We start from the raw sequence: 17,343 nt of genomic DNA, 5'->3' as shown, positions 1-17,343 counted from the left end.
GTATTTGTTAGCCTTTTACAGTTGAGTAATTATTGAAAGGGGTGGAACTCTTGTACAAGCCCTTTGGGCTTCGTTCCCTCCTTGCACCATTGATGTAAATGTGTGCTAAATAAATCAACTAAACTAAACACTGTAGGGGTCAGGATTTGGCCATGAAAAGAATATATTTCTGAATGAGCGTGGTGGACATATTGTGTAAGAAACCTTTAAATGGATTCAGGTTTAGTTGAATGTGGTGTATGCCCAAAATATAAGCATTAGATATTGTTTCTTCAGGCATGTTTTCTGGTTGATGAAATTAGATGAATGTGGTTATAATGACCTGACGATGAAGACGGCATTATAAAAGCATACCCGCATGACTTTCCTTGACATTTTCTCCATCGTTTCCAGTTGGATGTCCTCTTTGGAAATGTGGTGGAAATGTTGGAGTTCCAAGTGGAATTTCTCAAGACGCTGGAGGATGGGACCAGGCTTGTGCCAGATTTAGAGAAGCTTGAGCAAGTCGATCAGTTCAAGGTAGACACAGCACATCTTTTTTGAAAAAGCTTCAACTGATTTTTCTTGCTGTTGAATTCCATAACAATATTGAAATTCTAATGTTATTTCAGTAATAATACTTCAGTTTAACATTTGCTTTACTATTTTCATGTAGGTTGTTTGATGTAAAGTATATTCATTTATCTTTAACCACTCCTGTTGTTTTCATCCACAGAAAGTCCTTTTTTCCTTGGGTGGCTCTTTTCTCTATTACGCAGACCGGTTTAAGATCTACAGCGCTTTCTGTGCCAGCCACACTAAAGTCCCCAAGGTCATCGCCAGAGGTAATCCCAGTGGCCCCTGTACTCTTTTGATTGCTATTCAAACAGCTGAATATAACATTGAGGGCATCGCCAGCCATCTAAAATGGCTTTGCTCAGGGAAAGATCATCTCCTTCCTGTGAAGTTAACTCCTTGGAGAGCCTCTCTGTCTCCATAGGTTATCAATTATATGAATATTTTTCACATACGTTAGTAGTTGTCCCCCAGGCCTCAAGTTTGTCATGTATATAGGTGAAATGGTTTAACTGTAGAGTTGAGAGCTGTATGATTAGACGAGAGAGGTTTGTAAGTGATTGAGAAAGTGTGAAGAGGAGAGGAGGAGAGTGATAGAGAGATTGAACTATCTTTCTCCCAGAGGGACTGAGAGATGAAGAGAATAAAGTTGATATCCTGACTCTGAATGCCACATTGGCATTCATCCATGTAGCATTCTCTCTCTGAAGTCACGTAGGTCATAACCACTTCCACTGTTCCGTACAACACTTAATCAACGGCTGACGTTTCAGATCCCTTAATGTTCAGCTACAGTGTCCTCCGTAATGGTCAGGAGTTAGTCCACACTTCTCTTTAGTGACGTGCTGTCATGATGGTGGACTATTGAGCTGTGCATCTGTGTAAATAAAACCAGAAGGATTATCATGTTTGCAACAGGGCTTTGAACCGATTTTTTTTTTCCAATCGGTTCGTTCCGAACAGAAACGGAATTATAACGTTTCCGGTTATGAGTTCCACCAATAAATTGACGTTCCCGAACCGGTTAGAACAAAAAAATACTGTTCCCGGAACGGTTAATTTCGTTCCTGTCAGCTGTTTAATGCTATAGAATTATGTCACATTTTTCTCATCCAGCTTAAACCAAATGTAATAATATTACAACCATTATTAAATAATAATAATTATATTATTAATAATAATAATAATAATAATTAAATAGGAATACAATTATTTCAAATGTGTAGTTTATTGTTAAAAGAGAAAATGTCCACACAAACGTAACAACATGATTAAGACACGTGGTTATGCCACTCGGGCAACAACAAATTCCAACTGTCGGGGCGAAAGGCCATCCAGTAGGCCTACTCATACCGTAACAAGCCATCTGTGCATTAGGCAAACAGAGGTGTTGGCGCCATTTAGCCAAATGTTCGCTAGTCCATCATTAACATGGAGTCGACAAATATAGTTATTGTGTTTGGAATGAGCGTTTTAATTAACGATGGATCGTAATTTACCCCTTATTTAAGATGTGGAGTGGAGACTTTGTAATCCACCGCTCTCTCTCCATACAGTCAGCGAATGTCTGATGTGATGTCACACAGGAAGTGAACCTCAGCCGTCATGGTAACGTGCGCAGGAAAATAATTACTTTTTTTTTTAGGCAACGAAAACTTTGAGGAACGAAATAAAACCGGTATTAACCGGTTACCATTCCTGTTCCCTGTAAAATACAAAAAGTTCCCGGTTTTCGTTTTCGTTCCTTGAACCGGTTCAAAGCCCTGGTTTGCAATACAGTTCATTTAACAAATGGATTCCGTGTGTGTGTGTGTGTGGCATTGTGCAGCCAAGACAGACCCCGATTTCAAGGCCTTCCTGGACGAGCGCAACCCCAGGCGGCAGCACTCCTTCACCCTGGAGTCGTACCTGATCAAGCCCATCCAGAGAGTGCTGAAGTACCCGCTGTTGCTCCGCGAGCTCCACTCCCTCACAGACCCTGAGAGCGACGAGCACTACCACCTGGACGGTAAGCAGCATCCTCTCTCTCTCTCTCTCTCTCTCTCTCGTCCCACTGAGTCAATGGCAAGTCGTGGATGGGCAAAGGGCAAGAACTATAAAAAATATTCCCTTTATAATAGCAATGTTGGCCATTATATTTATGAAGGTCCCCTGTCAGTGCAGGGCCATTTGAATCAACCTAACGTCCTCCTCCATTGAATGAAGTTTCCCTCTGTTGGTGAAGTTTCATCATAACGTTGGCAGAATGGTGCAAGCTGTGTGGGGGATTGTGGATGTCCATACTGTACATTGCGTGAGATTGGTCTCCATGGGCCACCCACCTTCTGTGTTCGGATGTGAACGTGACCGGATGACGCATCATGTTGTCACCGGGTCTTCTCACTTCACACACAGACGTCCGACTACAGTGTGTGTGCTCACGTTTTATTTTATTTCGCTGCGTGGAGGATTGTAGCTCTTATCCAAAACATTGTTGGTTTTGTTTTGTCCACTCGTGCAGTCGCCATGAAGGCCATGAACAAGGTTGCCAGCCATATAAACGAAATGCAGAAGATCCATGAGGAGTATGGTGCTGTGTTTGACCAGCTGATCAGTGAGCAGAGTGGCGAAAGGAAAGAGGTGAGTGTTAACCCGTCAGCTCTCACTGTGTGGAGAGAGAGTCGGTGGACATTATTCTGTTCAGGAAACCATTATTTCTGATTTTCAGCAGTCTTTGGGCACACTGAGTGTATTTTCTTGGAGCTCAGTTGTGTGTGTTTTGTTTTGTTTGTTTGTGTTTCAGGTTGCTGACCTGTCAATGGGTGACTTGTTACTGCACGCCACTGTTGCTTGGATCAACCCACCACCTTCTCTCGTGAAGGGGAAGAAGGAGCCAGAGTTGGCTGTATTTGGTATGTGTGTGTGTGTGTGTGTGTGTGTGTGTGTGCGTGCGGCTGTGCGCACGTGGATGCATGCACTGTGCACGTGTGCAAGAGAGTGAGTGTACTTATTTTAATGATGACGATGATGATTTTATTCATGGCCCTTGTACCATCCAGTGATGGTGACCAGAGTCCCACACAAGACTAACCCAGAGAAAAATAAGCATTCTGTCCAGGGCTCTTAAGGCATTAATATTGTATTTACTGCTTTCCTCAAACACTGACCTGAAAAGCATGTAGCCCTCGGCCTCTTGCTGTCCCTCTAGCCTAAAAACCTTTGAAAGGCTTGGCACGATGTGTTTCTCTAAATGTTTCTCTCTCTCTCTCTCTCTTTCTTTCTTTCTTTCTTTCTTTCTTTCTTTCTTTCTTTCTTTCTTTCTCTCTTTCTCTCTCTCCCTCCACAGTGTTCAGAACGGCGCTGGTTTTTGTGTACAAGGATAGCTCCAAGCACAAGAAAAAAATCGTAAGTGGGCCTTTCTGTCACTCTGACCCCCCCCCTTCATCAAGCTGCAACAGAGGAAAAGAACAAATCAGGCCTAGCAGGCTCCATACTGTACATTGTACTTATGAAAGCAGAGAGGGCCTTGGAGACCCCATGTGCCAGGGTCACTGGGCTGCACCATACTGGCATATTATTCAGTATACTGGCATATTATTTGGTATACTGGCATATTATTTGGTATACTGGCATATTATTCAGTATACTGGCATATTATTCGGTATACTGGCATATTATTCGGTATACTGGCATATTATGCGTCATGGTACACATGGTTGTGCTGTCTGTCACCCACTCATGCATGTTTCTGCATTGTTTCTCAGGGAGCCTCTCACAGGGTATCCACCGCTGATGAGAAGGACCCCATTCGCTTCAGGCATATGATCCCCACAGACGACCTCCAGCTCAGGAACCTCGGCAGTACGTTCCTTTTCCTTCCTTCTGTGTCCGATTCATTCATCATATGTTCACTAGCAAAGGCTTATAGGTTATTCTACTCTTAGATGTGTTAACAGGTCCACTGTAATTTACATTCAATTCAGTATGTTGAGAAATTATTTCATGTATATAGCCATATAATATACTAGCCCTGTTGCTAGTTTACGTGTACTCCCTGAACGCAATATTTCAGTGCTCCTCTCTTCTCTGATACTCCCCTTGTACCATGTGCTTTGAGTTTTTTTTAATATATTTTTTATATTTGATCTTTATAGCCCTGTTCTCACATTGCCTCTGTCAGTGATCTTGCATGTGTTCTTGGCTTGGTCTCCATTAAACATTCCTCTTGGGTCATGTCTGGAGAGCAATCTTTAGCTCTCCCAGTTCTCCTCTCTATCTTTCTGTCTTTCACACACTCTGTCCTCTCCTCTCCATCATGTTCACACACACACTGCAAGACCTCAGGAGGATTATCTTCCCTTGCTGGGGTCAAAGGGCACGACCCGATCTCTTAGTGCAGTCATGTTTGGGGTTCATTGCACTATCCCTTACCCTTGAGGCCTAAACTAAGGATTGAAATGTTCCCAAAGTGCGGGGATTCTGGAAGCCGTCCAGCTTCCTCCTCTCACTCCTAGAGTTTAACAGGGATTATGGGAGCCTGATGATGCTCTTCCTGCCTGAGAGAAAACAGTCTATTGCTAAACACAGATGACTTGCAGCTGTCTGTAACTGTAGATGCTGAACTGAAGTGTACACACATGGAGGGAAGTAGCACAACTAGACATACATGCATCACTGCATTTGTGTTTCATTTAAATCAAGTGCTGTGTGTGTATGTGTGTGTGTGGGGGGGGGGGGTTATTTTGTAGGATTTGTAGGAAGTAGGATTTGTTCATTGTGTCAAATGGTAATTGCAGAAGTCCTGGTCTGTTGGCTGTAAAAATTGACTGTATGTAAAAGTTTCCTATTGCCACACATACCGCTATGAAAGACAAGGTGTGAACCAAAGATTTTGTAAGAACATTTCCACGTGTGGATGAAACGTTTTGAAAATCAAAATGCTGGTAGCTGTGCTGGTCTGTGTACTGAAGTGTGTTTTTGTGTTCTGTCAGACGCTGATGGGACGGCCATGTGTGAGATTGTGCACGTCCGGTCCGAGTCAGAGGGCAGGCCAGAGAGGACGTTTCACCTGTGCTGCAGGTGACCCTCACCATATGTACACAGGACATGCATACACAGGAAGAGTCCAGTTGCTTCATTGATCTTATCAACACCATAGACCAGAGTCCTCAGAACATTCAGTGACTTATGAAAGACCGTTACTTGAACACAAACCTCTCCCCGTCTTGACCACAGCTCCCCCGACAGCAAGAAGGACTTCCTGAAGACGGTGCACTCCATCCTGCGGGACAAGCAGCGGCGGCAGCTCCTCAAGACGGAGAGCCTGCCCCCCAACCAGCAGTACATCCCGTTCGGAGGCAAGCGCCTGTGCGCGCTCAAGGGCGCTCGGCCCACCATGAACAGAGCAGGTAGGAACTGAATGACGGGTGCTGTCATTGAGCGAGACCAGAGAGCTGCAGGGGCAAGTGTATGCTCATGGGAAACAATATTAATGGCATTGCAGATAGCAGTGCTAACAAACTGCATAGCTCTATGCAGGCATGTTTAAATCACGAACACAATAATTACCGTTGTACAGATTATGCATGTATATACCGGTATGTGCCATTCTACTGTATGTGTACTAGTCTTACAGTGCACTAGTATGTCTACAGATTTCTTATTAATGTAGTTATTGATTAACTGAACCGTGTATGTGTGTCTGTTCTTTCCAACTTGTTCTGCAGTTTCTGCACCAACTCGAACTCTGGGACGGAGGAAGGTGGTGCGGAACCGCTTCACCATTGACCGGGACGTCATTTTTGACGACGACTCGAACCAAAGCACTGACCATGAGCAGGACTCACCCACGCTGATACCTGAGCCTGTGTCGCAACATGAACCCGCGCCACATTCCCATAATGCACCTCTGCCCCCAAAGGACACGGAGCGATGGGTCGAGCAGCAGTTTGACCATGGCCGTTACAACAACCAAGTCAAAGAAACAGACATCCTCAGTGATGACGACGACTATTGCAAGTCGGTGAGGGGACCCAGCGCGGAGCCCTCCGCTGAGTGTCCACTAGGGGCACTGTCCCTGGGGCAGGAGTGTGAGAACGGGGAGCCGCACAGGCCCAGAGAGGACGCGCTGTCCCCTGCTGTCGTCCCCGAGAGGACCCAGGGCCCCCTGAAGCTGACCCCGCTTAGGAAGCAGTGTGCTGTGGAGGGCGTCACGGAACACGATCATGAGGTCATCTGGGTGCGCCGCGACGACTTTGGCAGCCCCAATGGAGACGTTTTCTGAGAAAAGCTGCGAAGTGAAAATGTGACGGACAGAGATCCAAAGAGAAAGAGGCAAAAAAATGACAAACAGAAACTCGGACGCTTTTCATACTGTGCTGTATAGAAGTTGAACTGAGACTCAAAGGACATCATGCACTGGGAGCAGAAATCCCACTAATCATTATCTTTGGCCTGAGCATACAACTACCCATCCACTACCCGCACAATAGTCTGACAATCCCACTGCCAGCAAATCCTCCCAGTGTCCAACCTCCTCAGCTGGCTTCATTTCCTGTGTGTTCCTGTACAGGAGAAAAACACGCATGCTGCTAAATCCATTACATTGGAACAACACAATACTCATGACGCCTGACACAGTCCATTGCTTCAGTACGCATTTGTATGTCTTTATATTAGAATCTTATGTAACATTAAATGTACAGTCTTGTTAATGAAATAGGGGATGCATGCTTTGGTCCACAAAGACTGCCTGGCAGCTGTCCTTCCACTTGAAGATTGTTGTTGCCAAAATAATGCATTTTTATACAGATGTGGGTCTTTTTTTTCCCCCTGTTTCCTAACTAACACATTCAGATATGTCATCCTAGTCATTCTAAAGGGCTCTGACAATACTCGCTTTTGATTTCCAAAAAAGGGGGACTATATACTTCTGTGTACAGGTTATGACTGCTACATAAAATTCATGCTTGTTTTAGCGGCCTCTAACTTGCACCCTGGAGATCTGCCTAACGGCTGGTAGACTGCTGCTTTGGTACTGTCGGAACCAAACACATAAGATTCTTACATAGTCTGAATGGCTTGAGTGGCAGCTGTGTGTGTGTGTGTGTGTTCCACTAGGTCTGCAGCTTACCCCCTAGCAGTTTGGCAGATTCCCCAGGCAGGTACCAGTTCAGGTGTCCCTGCTGTGTTGTGGTCCCTCTTAGTTACTGTAAATCATTGAGAACACATAAGAACGGCATCTGTCCATCCTACAAGCATTCCAAAGTATGTTATTCCATCAAAAATGTATATATGTGATTTGATTTCTTTTATCTCTAGCTGTTTTTATTTGTGCATTGTTGTTGTCTCTTTCCCCATCATGTGTTTACATCATATCCTGCAGTCCAGTATTCTCCACTCATTCTTACTGAAGGTAAGGAAGTCATTCTATAAGTCATTACTAATCCTGTTTTACTTGAACTGAATTTTAAGCCTGTTACAAGCCACCTGAATTATACTCAGAATGGGATGTTTTGGACTCCGTAAGCAGGCACTCTGTCTTATGACTTTCTATCTGAAACTGTTTTTTATTAACCTGCCAGTTAGTTGAAATACTGTATAATGTGACACAGACTAGTGCACCTGTTGGATGTATCAAACCTGCACTTAAAACTCAGCTTGTCCTCCCCATGCACAGTCTTTTGATGTTTAGACTGTCACCAAAATGAGGATATGAAATGCATTTGATGCCTTTTTGTTTGGATGTTTAGAACCTTTGTGGTCATTTTGTAAAATGAGTTGTGGTTTTGTCCCAAGCAATTTTGGCTCAGTAAATACTGAAAGAGTATATATTTTCCACAATCTTTAAATTGTGATGAGCAATCATATTATCCCAGCTAAATAGCAATTTTAGAGCAGTATGGCACATGCTCATTAGGTTGTCTAACTGCTTGAAATTATTACCTTTTCCCAATGCATTTTTGAAAGGTGTTCTTACATAAACTGTGGATATTTGTTGTAAATATTATTGTGCTTCTCAATAAATGTTATTAAACAATTGGTGTGCTTGTTGTGTGCTTATTTGTTATTTTGGTCATGTAAACTATGCGTTTATCAATTATCTCTTTTAGAAAAGTAACATTTAGGATGTATGATTAGCATGGAATTGCTCATTATAAAAATAACAAAATAAGTACCTTGGAAAGACCACTAGGTGGCACAAATAGCAATGGCTGCCTTTCCTCCATTTAGGCAAAACGGGTTATGACCTTCTTGAATGGATTAATAGAGGGATCCTGGACATACTCATTTAAAACCACTGCATGTCCACAGAATTATCAGATCGCTAAGTAGCATAATTGTTGAGGCTAAGATTTGAGATTATCAATGTTCCCAGTAAACAAACATGGAAAAATATCCAACCACGAGCCATCATCAATTCTGAATTATATGCTTACTGGTCGTGACCTTTCCTAAACTACAGCATCAAAGCCAGTAGGCTACATGTGTTTAAGATTGAACAGTTCAAAGAAATGATTGGTCACACATGCCAACCAGCTAAGTTGTCTTTTGTTTTAACGATATGTGTGCCTGCCTGTGGCAGTAGCCTAATATGGCAGTTGTAGGCGATAAGCAAATTAAACTGTCCTTTCCCATGTCACCTGTCAAGTCCTCAGTGTCACATACTGTAGCAGTGCCCATAAATGTTTTCCAGGGGTACATCTCTACATTCTTCATGTCTCCAAGTCCATTCTAATACCTGACTCCCTTATCCTAACCCATATTAAGTAGAATGTACACAGGGGGCGAGGCAGAGTATGGCAGAGCTCCAACTGAAACTGAGTTCTTCCAGGAAGAGATTGCAATAACCCCTGATTTAAGTCTGGCTGCCATACACGTCATTTTGTTGCAGTGAGACCTCCAGTCACTTGGAAGTTTCATGAGGTAGGCCTACTCATTTTCTAGATATACTAGCCACTGAAACATCAATAGACATTATTCTATTGTTTGTACTAATGCATGTTTGACATGTTTTATATACCAGGTTAAAGAACCCTTAAAGGTTCCATTTAGAACCTTTTTGTTTTATGAGTGCACTGTTGACAATTTAGATTAATCAGATCATCATCTGATCTCATTAAGCCCATTAGACCAGTGAATTACAGGGGCACTGTGAGGTGTGATAGACAATGCAGAGTTAAACAACAGATTATGGATCTCCTATTGAGTTGAACAACAGATTATGGATCTCTCCTATTGAGTTAGCCTAAACAACAGATTATGGATCTCTCCTATTGGTTTTTACTTTGGCCTCATGACCTCAGATTAACAACTAATGACCAGTAAATAACTGTAGAAGGAATCCTCTTCTGATAGACCACAGACACTCTCAAGAGCAGGGAAATGTCATGCTCAGAATCCATTCAATTAGCAGATCACAAATGATTTTGTTGTTTGTAGAGGCTAGGGCACAGAGCCGGAGGGCTTCGGTGTTCCTGAAATGGGTGAACTCACTTGTGTGATCTGAAGGTGCTCTTCGGTGGTAGTTTTTGATGCAAACAGATTTATCCAAGGCACTCTTCTTTAGATTTAAAAAAGCTTTAATGGACAATTCCGGCGCAAAATGAACCTAGGGGTTAATAACACAATCGAGTTCGACTGTTCGCTGGGATTTGTTTTCATGCTAGTCGAATGTGACCACCTCCAAGTATTACACAGTAGCTTAATGAGGGTCTCTAAACCGAAGAATCATGCTCACTGTCTCATCACACCGCAGAGCTATTTAATTTACAACATTGGCATTTTAAAGGAACAACATTGAAATAAAAGAAAGCTATTGAAAAGGGCTTGTCTATCGCATCGTTAAGCACAGGGAAGAACAATGCTTTAAGTCTGTGAGTAATAGCCTAAAAAACTGTTTTTGTAGCTGAGTGAGTGAAGCCTTTGGACTTGACTACAATGTTGCATTGTTTACAATGATGACACATGGTACCATTTGGCACTTTGGGCATCCAAGTGCCTTTTTTATTAGCAGGTAACTCCGAACTACCTATCTCCGAGAGTTGGAGCTCTACTAAATGTAAAGATTGGGGGTTCCCTGAATATCGCATTGGAGGACATCCCAGTTTCTTTTACAGTAATAATCAGAGGCGGACAGAGTACACAGCTTCATTACTTGAGTAAAATTTTACTGTAAATTTTACTCAAGTACAAGTAAAAGTACAACAGTCAGATGTCTACTTAAGTAAAAGTACTGAAGTACTTGTTTTTAAAAAAACTTCAGTATCAAGAGTACATTTTCTAAATATTGCATTACTACTGCCACAGTTCTCACATTTATGTACAGAAACGTCCTACATGGAGTTATGAAAAATGTTAATGTTAATACCTTGGAGAATGTAAAAGGAATGGAAAGTAAAATCAAGTCATTTCCATCTCTTTACCATGTTGCCAGGGATGGGCAGTATTTCTAATACATGTATTTAAAATACGTATTTCAAATACAAAATACTATTTTGTAATTGAAACACTTGAAGCGAAAACTCAATCAATAACTTGTCCAGCAAATTGAAATAGTCTGGCGAGGTGGGGCCACAGGTTGGCACATTCCCAGGATGGACCAGCTGCGTCTTCATCCATTGTTTCGTCCATGGTTTCGTCTCTTATCTAAATCTGACCATGGAGTTGACTTTGGCGGAAAGCTGAAGGTGATTGCTGATAGGCTGTCCCAATCAGTGGCGCCTGCACAATCCAATCACATTTGAGAGGGAAGCAACAAATTGAGGGTTTCCGAGATTTTTATTTTTTCCTTTTTTTTAGAAGAAGTAACGGGTACTGGTTATGGATAGAAATGTAGTGGAGTAAAGAGTACAATATTTGCATCTCAAATGTACTTGAGTAAAGTCATAAGTACTCCCCAAAAATGATACTTGAGTAAAGTACAGATCCCTCAAAATTGTACTCAAGTACTGTACTCAAGTAAATGTACTCCGTTACTGTCCGGCTCTGGTAATAATATACGAATAGCGTGAGTTTTTTCTTGTTTTAAACTTGCCTGTGCATAATATGGCAGTTGTCCTTTCCCATGTCAAGTTTTTTTTATTTGTGTACAATTGTTTTGAACTGAAATGCTTTTAATGATCCACCTCTTTTATGTCTTGTTTACTACTGGCATAAACAGGTGTCAGTCACAGTCTCATCAAACTGCTGTCTGCGTCATCAACACAACATGAGTGAAGGGAAGAGAAAATCAACCGCCATAAAAAGAGACACTTTGCCTCATCATGGGCTTGGTCCTGGCTGCGTTTGGCACCATCTGTGTGCTCATCACCATGTTTGCACCATGGAGGAATAAGCGTATTGCTTCAGCTTGCTATCCAGATGTAAACTATGACGGACTTTGGTTTATTTGTTTGTGGAATTACATAGGTTTAGAGTGTCTCCCTGGTGTACACTGGTCACAAGCATCTGTCCAAGCTTCGAGGGTCCTCATGTGTGTGTCCCTGACCTGCGCGCTCTCTGCATGGGTTCCTCTCATTCTGGGTCTGAGACGCTTCCGTCAGCGCAGACAGAGGCATGTCCCACTCATAACAGCAGGCTCCATGCTAGTCACAGCAGCGATTACCACTCTCATTCCTGTTACACTCATCGCAGTCCATCTGAATCAAGTGTTTGACCAGCAGTTCCTGCACATTAAATATATTGCCAGTGTAGGGCTGGGTCTGTGTACAGGTTGGGTTGGTTCTGGTTTGCTCGTGGTGGCTGGGGTGATCCTGCTTTGTTCCAACATGTCTTGTGTAAGGAGAGAAGGAAAGAGAAGCAATGAGGAGGCCTCTCCATGCATTATCTATAATTCTTTAGAGGAAACAGGCAGTGCACAGTTGGCAGAGGTTTGGATTGTATGAATTCTTGTCAACATATCTGTACTGTTAGGGAGTATATCCACATATCACAAACAGTTTCCCTCTGAAAACTCTGTGTAATGATTGTATACCGGTATGAAATAAAAACATAATCAATACAAATGAATGGATACCAATTTAAATAGAGATAACTTTTGTTTATCCTATAAATCTGTACCATTGAAGATCATTGACTTTCTATTGGTGAACTAGATTCAAATAGGGCATATCGGTATTGTTCCAACAGGTGACCTTTCCAGAACACTGACTTCTACTGTGATGATTCATACAACTGTATTTCAAATCATGAAGTGTCTCTGTATATCAACACTAGATGTACAAAATATGACCGCCGCTCAGTCCTGTACATCCTCTGACCTCTCCGCAAAAATAAATCATGCTTGTCAATTTGTCTCCAACTCCTACTCCATCCTAGCCTAGAAATCTAGACGCGCCCCTAGCGAGCTAGTCTAGCAACTCTCCGTTGGCTTGTGAGCTCCAGAAACCGAAACTTAATCAGGCCAATGAAATCGTGTATAGAGTCGTTAGGTGGGCTTAACATGATGATTGATGGCAGAGTTGCAACGGTTTGGCTTGAATTCCCTGCTACTTGAAAACAAATAAGATGGATGTTGCTGCTGCTGGCGAACAGTGTGACACGAGTTAAGCTTTTATTAAGTTGGCAAACGTTTGAACTAGCCAACTAGCTCCGCTAGTGGGAAACGCATGGGACTCATAGCGCTGCCGCTGTCCTATTGCGTCCAGAGGGAATTTGAAAGACAACTGATTATCCCGCCCCTCGGACTGAGCACTGCGAACGGTGAGTGCCCAGACCCTACATTTTAATGTGGGTCTGGCTCGTCAGGCTAACTCCATCCCCTACTTTTGCAACTTTTGTGTATGCTTGTATGTGCATGTGTGTGTGTGTGTGCATGTGTGTGTGCGTGTGTGTGTGTGTGTGTGCAATCAACAGCCACATTGTCATTTCAGTGAATTTGTGTTACTGTCTTTCATGCAATGCAGCCATTGCAACGCCCGATGATCAGTCTCAAGTCTCAGTCTCAAGGGGGGGGGGGGGGGTGTAGGCCTACAGCTAATTTTATAATTTTCTGTACCAAAACACATTTTTATTCAAACATCAAGTCTGCCTAAAAATACAACAGAGAAATCATGAACTCAAAATGTCATTGTGGGAAAAAAACAAAAAAAAGCAATGACTGCGTAACAGTGCAAATCAGACCTTTCAGAATAAGGATAATAGCCTAACGCTAATAACAAGCCTTGCCAAAATTATGGGTCATTAAGTAAGAATACCAAAATAATTGTTAGGTTAAGTAGATTATGTTAAAACGACATGGACATTAGGCCGAACTTCCGACGTATTTTTTGCACACACGCTGGCTCTGCCTGCTGCGCTGCCTGCACATTCAATGTCCTCGGCTTCGCGAAATCAGTGCATATTCGCCTAATTATAGAACGTCAAAAAGAAACAAAGTAGCCGGGCTGCATCCAGACACTTAGCTGCCGTCGGGGGCTGCATGCAGTCGACTCAACCTCTCTACGGACAGTTTTTAATGTTTATCAGAAAATAACTACTCAGTATTCTGATTGAGTATAATTTTCGGGACAATTAGGGCAGGATTCGGGATTCGGGACAACTGCTTGGATATCGGGACTGTCCCGAATTTTTCGGGACGTCTGGTCATCCTACGGGAGCGCGAAGCGCCAGTAGGCCTACTAGCCTACCTCAGCGGTAAGAAGACAAACTCTTTCAAAGATAGCTTTGATCACTGTATAAAACTGCATAAAAACAGACATCATCCATGAACAGACATGATCACGAAGTCAGCAAGCATTATACATTTATTGACACATTTTTAAATAAACGGAGTTTTAAGATGAATGAATAGGCCTACATAAATGAAACGCGACTGAAATGTTTGGCGCAACAGGCTAGTGTCCACCCATCTGAAATACACACGCAAACTAGACACAAAGCGTAAAGAATGTATGAATAATGTAGGCCTACATATGGAATAACGGGAGGACAGGAGTGTAATTATGAGCACAAGTGAGTTTAAACAGTAAAATGCATAATGAGAGCTCTGAGTAGACTGAGTACAGTTGAGACATGTAGTTGAGACACCTTAAATATCTTGCTTGCACAGCAAGCCCAAGTTGTGATTTTTGCTATGCACATGCGTATTAGTGCCCTCTTTGATCATGGAAAATTTGAATGACAAGTATCTCAAATATATCGGATATCGGCAAATTGTTTTTCAAAGTAAGAATTTCACTTCACCATGCACCTTCGACAATGAATAGCTCATTACACTTGGTACTGTTAAACGTAACTGGTATCATTAGAAACATTATTCTGTGTCCTAAAAACTGGCATATTTTATGGCATTGTGTCATGTAAGGTCGTTGCAAAATCTAGAGAAATGTGTGAGGTGGTCAGCGGGGGACAATTGAGACACAAATTGGATTGTGTTATTACTTGAACATTCCATTTGTAGGCTACTGTTCGCCATATCTGTTCCTGTCACATTTTGTTCATGATGTGTTCCTTTTAACCAACGCTAATTTAAATTAAATGAATGAATTTGAACTACAAATACTTTGCAATTGCTATGTTTTTATTTATTCAACTTTCCAACTAACAGTTAGTTAACTATACATCATTATGGGTGTCTCAACTGTAGCCTACCAGGTGTCTCAACTGTACTTTATTCATGGGTTTCATCACCAAGCACCTATAGATTATGAATACAGACTGCATGGTGCTTGATTAATACACCTGTGGAAAGGGACCTGATGAAACCCATGAACAGGGTACAGTTGAGACAGTCAAGACAAAAATGCACCTTATGTTTATGAGCTAATTGTGGGAAATATACTTATGGTGTAATATTTTAGTCTACAAGCTATGTGGAATGTCTTGGAAAATCACTTATTTTTAGTATCTATTTTTGTCTGATTTTGTGTGGGCAAGAAGTGTCTCAACTGTACTCAGTCTATTAGAGGGGGAAAGTAACCAATACCAGTCTTCTGGATGTTGCATAAACTAGCAACTTCTGGGGTGTGACTAAATTATGGACCACTCGAAAAGATCTCAGCATCTATAGCCTAAATCTCAATAATTCTTATGACCGACTTGCATGCTTCAGGGTTTCTATCAAACACATCTCCTGAATCCTTCATCGGTTTCCCCACTTTGCTGACTATGGGCAACACCACATTTAAACCAGTTAAGTTGTCTTTTGTTTTGACTATATGTGTGCATGCATATGCTATGGCAGGCAGAGGCGAGAAGTAAAGTAAACTGCCTTTTCCCATGTCATCTGTTAATAGCAGTGAATGTCTTCATATCCATTCTAATGCCAGACTTTTTATTCAAACATGTATTATTAAGCAAGAATGCTTTGGAACCGGATAGGGCAGAATATGGCAGAGCTCCAACTGAAACTGTGTTTTTCCAGGAAGAGATTGCGAATATGAGACAACAGCAGCCAGCCCAGACTACTTGATCATGGCTGCTTGTTACAATTTGCCGCAGTGAAACCTCCAGTCATTGGAACTTCAATAAGGTAGGCCTAGGCTATCGTCTTTATATACTAGACCACTGAAATTTCAATAGCCTAACAATATTGTTTGAGTAGGCTACTGCATGTTTGACACGTTGACGATTTAGATGAAATTAGCTAATGAAATGATGAACAATAATCATCATCTCATCCACTGAATGAGGGAAGGAACTGTCAAGTGCTGTGTTGCGTGGAAATTACTGCCAGTAGTACTGAGACAAGGTATAATAGATAGATAGATAGATAGATACTTTATTGATCCCCAGGGGAAATTCAAGGTCTCAGCAGCAGCATACATACAACACAAACACATTCTTTAACAGCAGAAAGAGTAATTAAAGTATATAATATAAAAACACAACTAAGCAGTAAGGACAGTAGAAGATAAAGAATATGCTAAATATACTAAAATACAAATTATACTAACACTTAATCTAAATCAATTCTAAAAACAGTATCCACATAGTGGTGATTAATAAATCAGAGGCGCTTGCAATGACTGTGCATAGTAAGGTATAGTAAGGTGCTCTAAGGTGCTCTGTGTGAATGAGTGTCATGGTGGTAGTGCAATGGTGATAGTGGTCATGGTGATAGTGCAAATAAGTCAACAGTGCAACAATGCAGAAATAAAGTAAAGTAAAGTCTATATATCTATATATTTAACTATTTAAGAAAATGTATAAGTGTGGCCACAGTTCGGCTGTGGCATGGAGGGGGGGGGGGGGGTTATGCATATGTGCTGATGTGCTAATATAGCACGCAAACAGTGAGGCATAAAGACAGTGGTACAAGTGGCTAGTGGACAGACAGTACCAAACATGGAGGGGGTGAAGAGGCAGACAGACTATGCAGAGAAGTCTATCTCTCCTCTTCCCTTAAGTGAGGCATTGAACAGTTCAATGGCCCTGGGGACAAATTACTTTCTCAGTCTGTCAGTTGTGCAAGGCAGTGAGCGAAGTCTCCAGCTGATCAGGCTCTTCTGCTTAACAATAGTGCTGTGGAGTGGGTGACACTCATTGTCCAAGATGTTGATCAGTTTGTTCAGGGTCCTTTTGTCAGATAGTGAAGTGATGCACTCCAGTTCAGCTCCAACTACAGAGCCAGCTTTCCTTACCAGCCTGTCAATTCGCCCCACATCCTTCTTCCTTGTGCTTCCTCCAGCATACTACTGCATAGAAGAGGACGCTGGCAACAACAGACTGGTAGAACATCCTGAGGAGCTTAATGCACAGGACCGCAGCCTCCTCAGAAAGTACAGCCTGCTCTGCCCTTTCTTGTAGAGTGCGTCAGTGTTGGCTGACCAGTCCAGTTTATTGTCCAGGTGGAGACCCAGATACTTG

At 42.2% G+C, this 17,343-nt stretch overlaps 1 protein-coding gene and 1 long non-coding RNA gene across 2 annotated transcripts in view; both read left to right on the top strand.

Annotated features, from left to right (window-relative positions):
• LOC121709797 (T-lymphoma invasion and metastasis-inducing protein 1-like) overlaps positions 1-8,576 on the top strand; it is a 61,334-nt gene extending 52,758 nt beyond the window's left edge. Inside the window, 10 exon segments of the mRNA XM_042093394.1 lie at positions 394-519; positions 716-824; positions 2,384-2,563; positions 3,056-3,174; positions 3,338-3,446; positions 3,881-3,939; positions 4,299-4,395; positions 5,526-5,613; positions 5,770-5,942; positions 6,261-8,576. Of these exon segments, the coding sequence (XP_041949328.1) occupies positions 394-519; positions 716-824; positions 2,384-2,563; positions 3,056-3,174; positions 3,338-3,446; positions 3,881-3,939; positions 4,299-4,395; positions 5,526-5,613; positions 5,770-5,942; positions 6,261-6,817 (1,617 nt within the window). The 3' untranslated portion in view covers positions 6,818-8,576.
• Positions 8,577-9,273: 697 nt separating this feature from the next.
• Positions 9,274-12,537, top strand: LOC121708825. The gene is made up of 2 exons (XR_006031772.1): positions 9,274-9,459; positions 11,696-12,537. It is a non-coding gene; the product is annotated as an uncharacterized LOC121708825 (long non-coding RNA).
• The last annotated feature ends 4,806 nt before the right edge of the window (positions 12,538-17,343 follow it).

Source organism: Alosa sapidissima, chromosome 5, assembly GCF_018492685.1.
Source record: "Alosa sapidissima isolate fAloSap1 chromosome 5, fAloSap1.pri, whole genome shotgun sequence".
Classification (NCBI taxonomy): domain Eukaryota; kingdom Metazoa; phylum Chordata; class Actinopteri; order Clupeiformes; family Clupeidae; genus Alosa; species Alosa sapidissima.
Note: the sequence above shows the minus strand (reverse complement) of the source record. Positions and strands in the feature narration are given on the sequence as shown.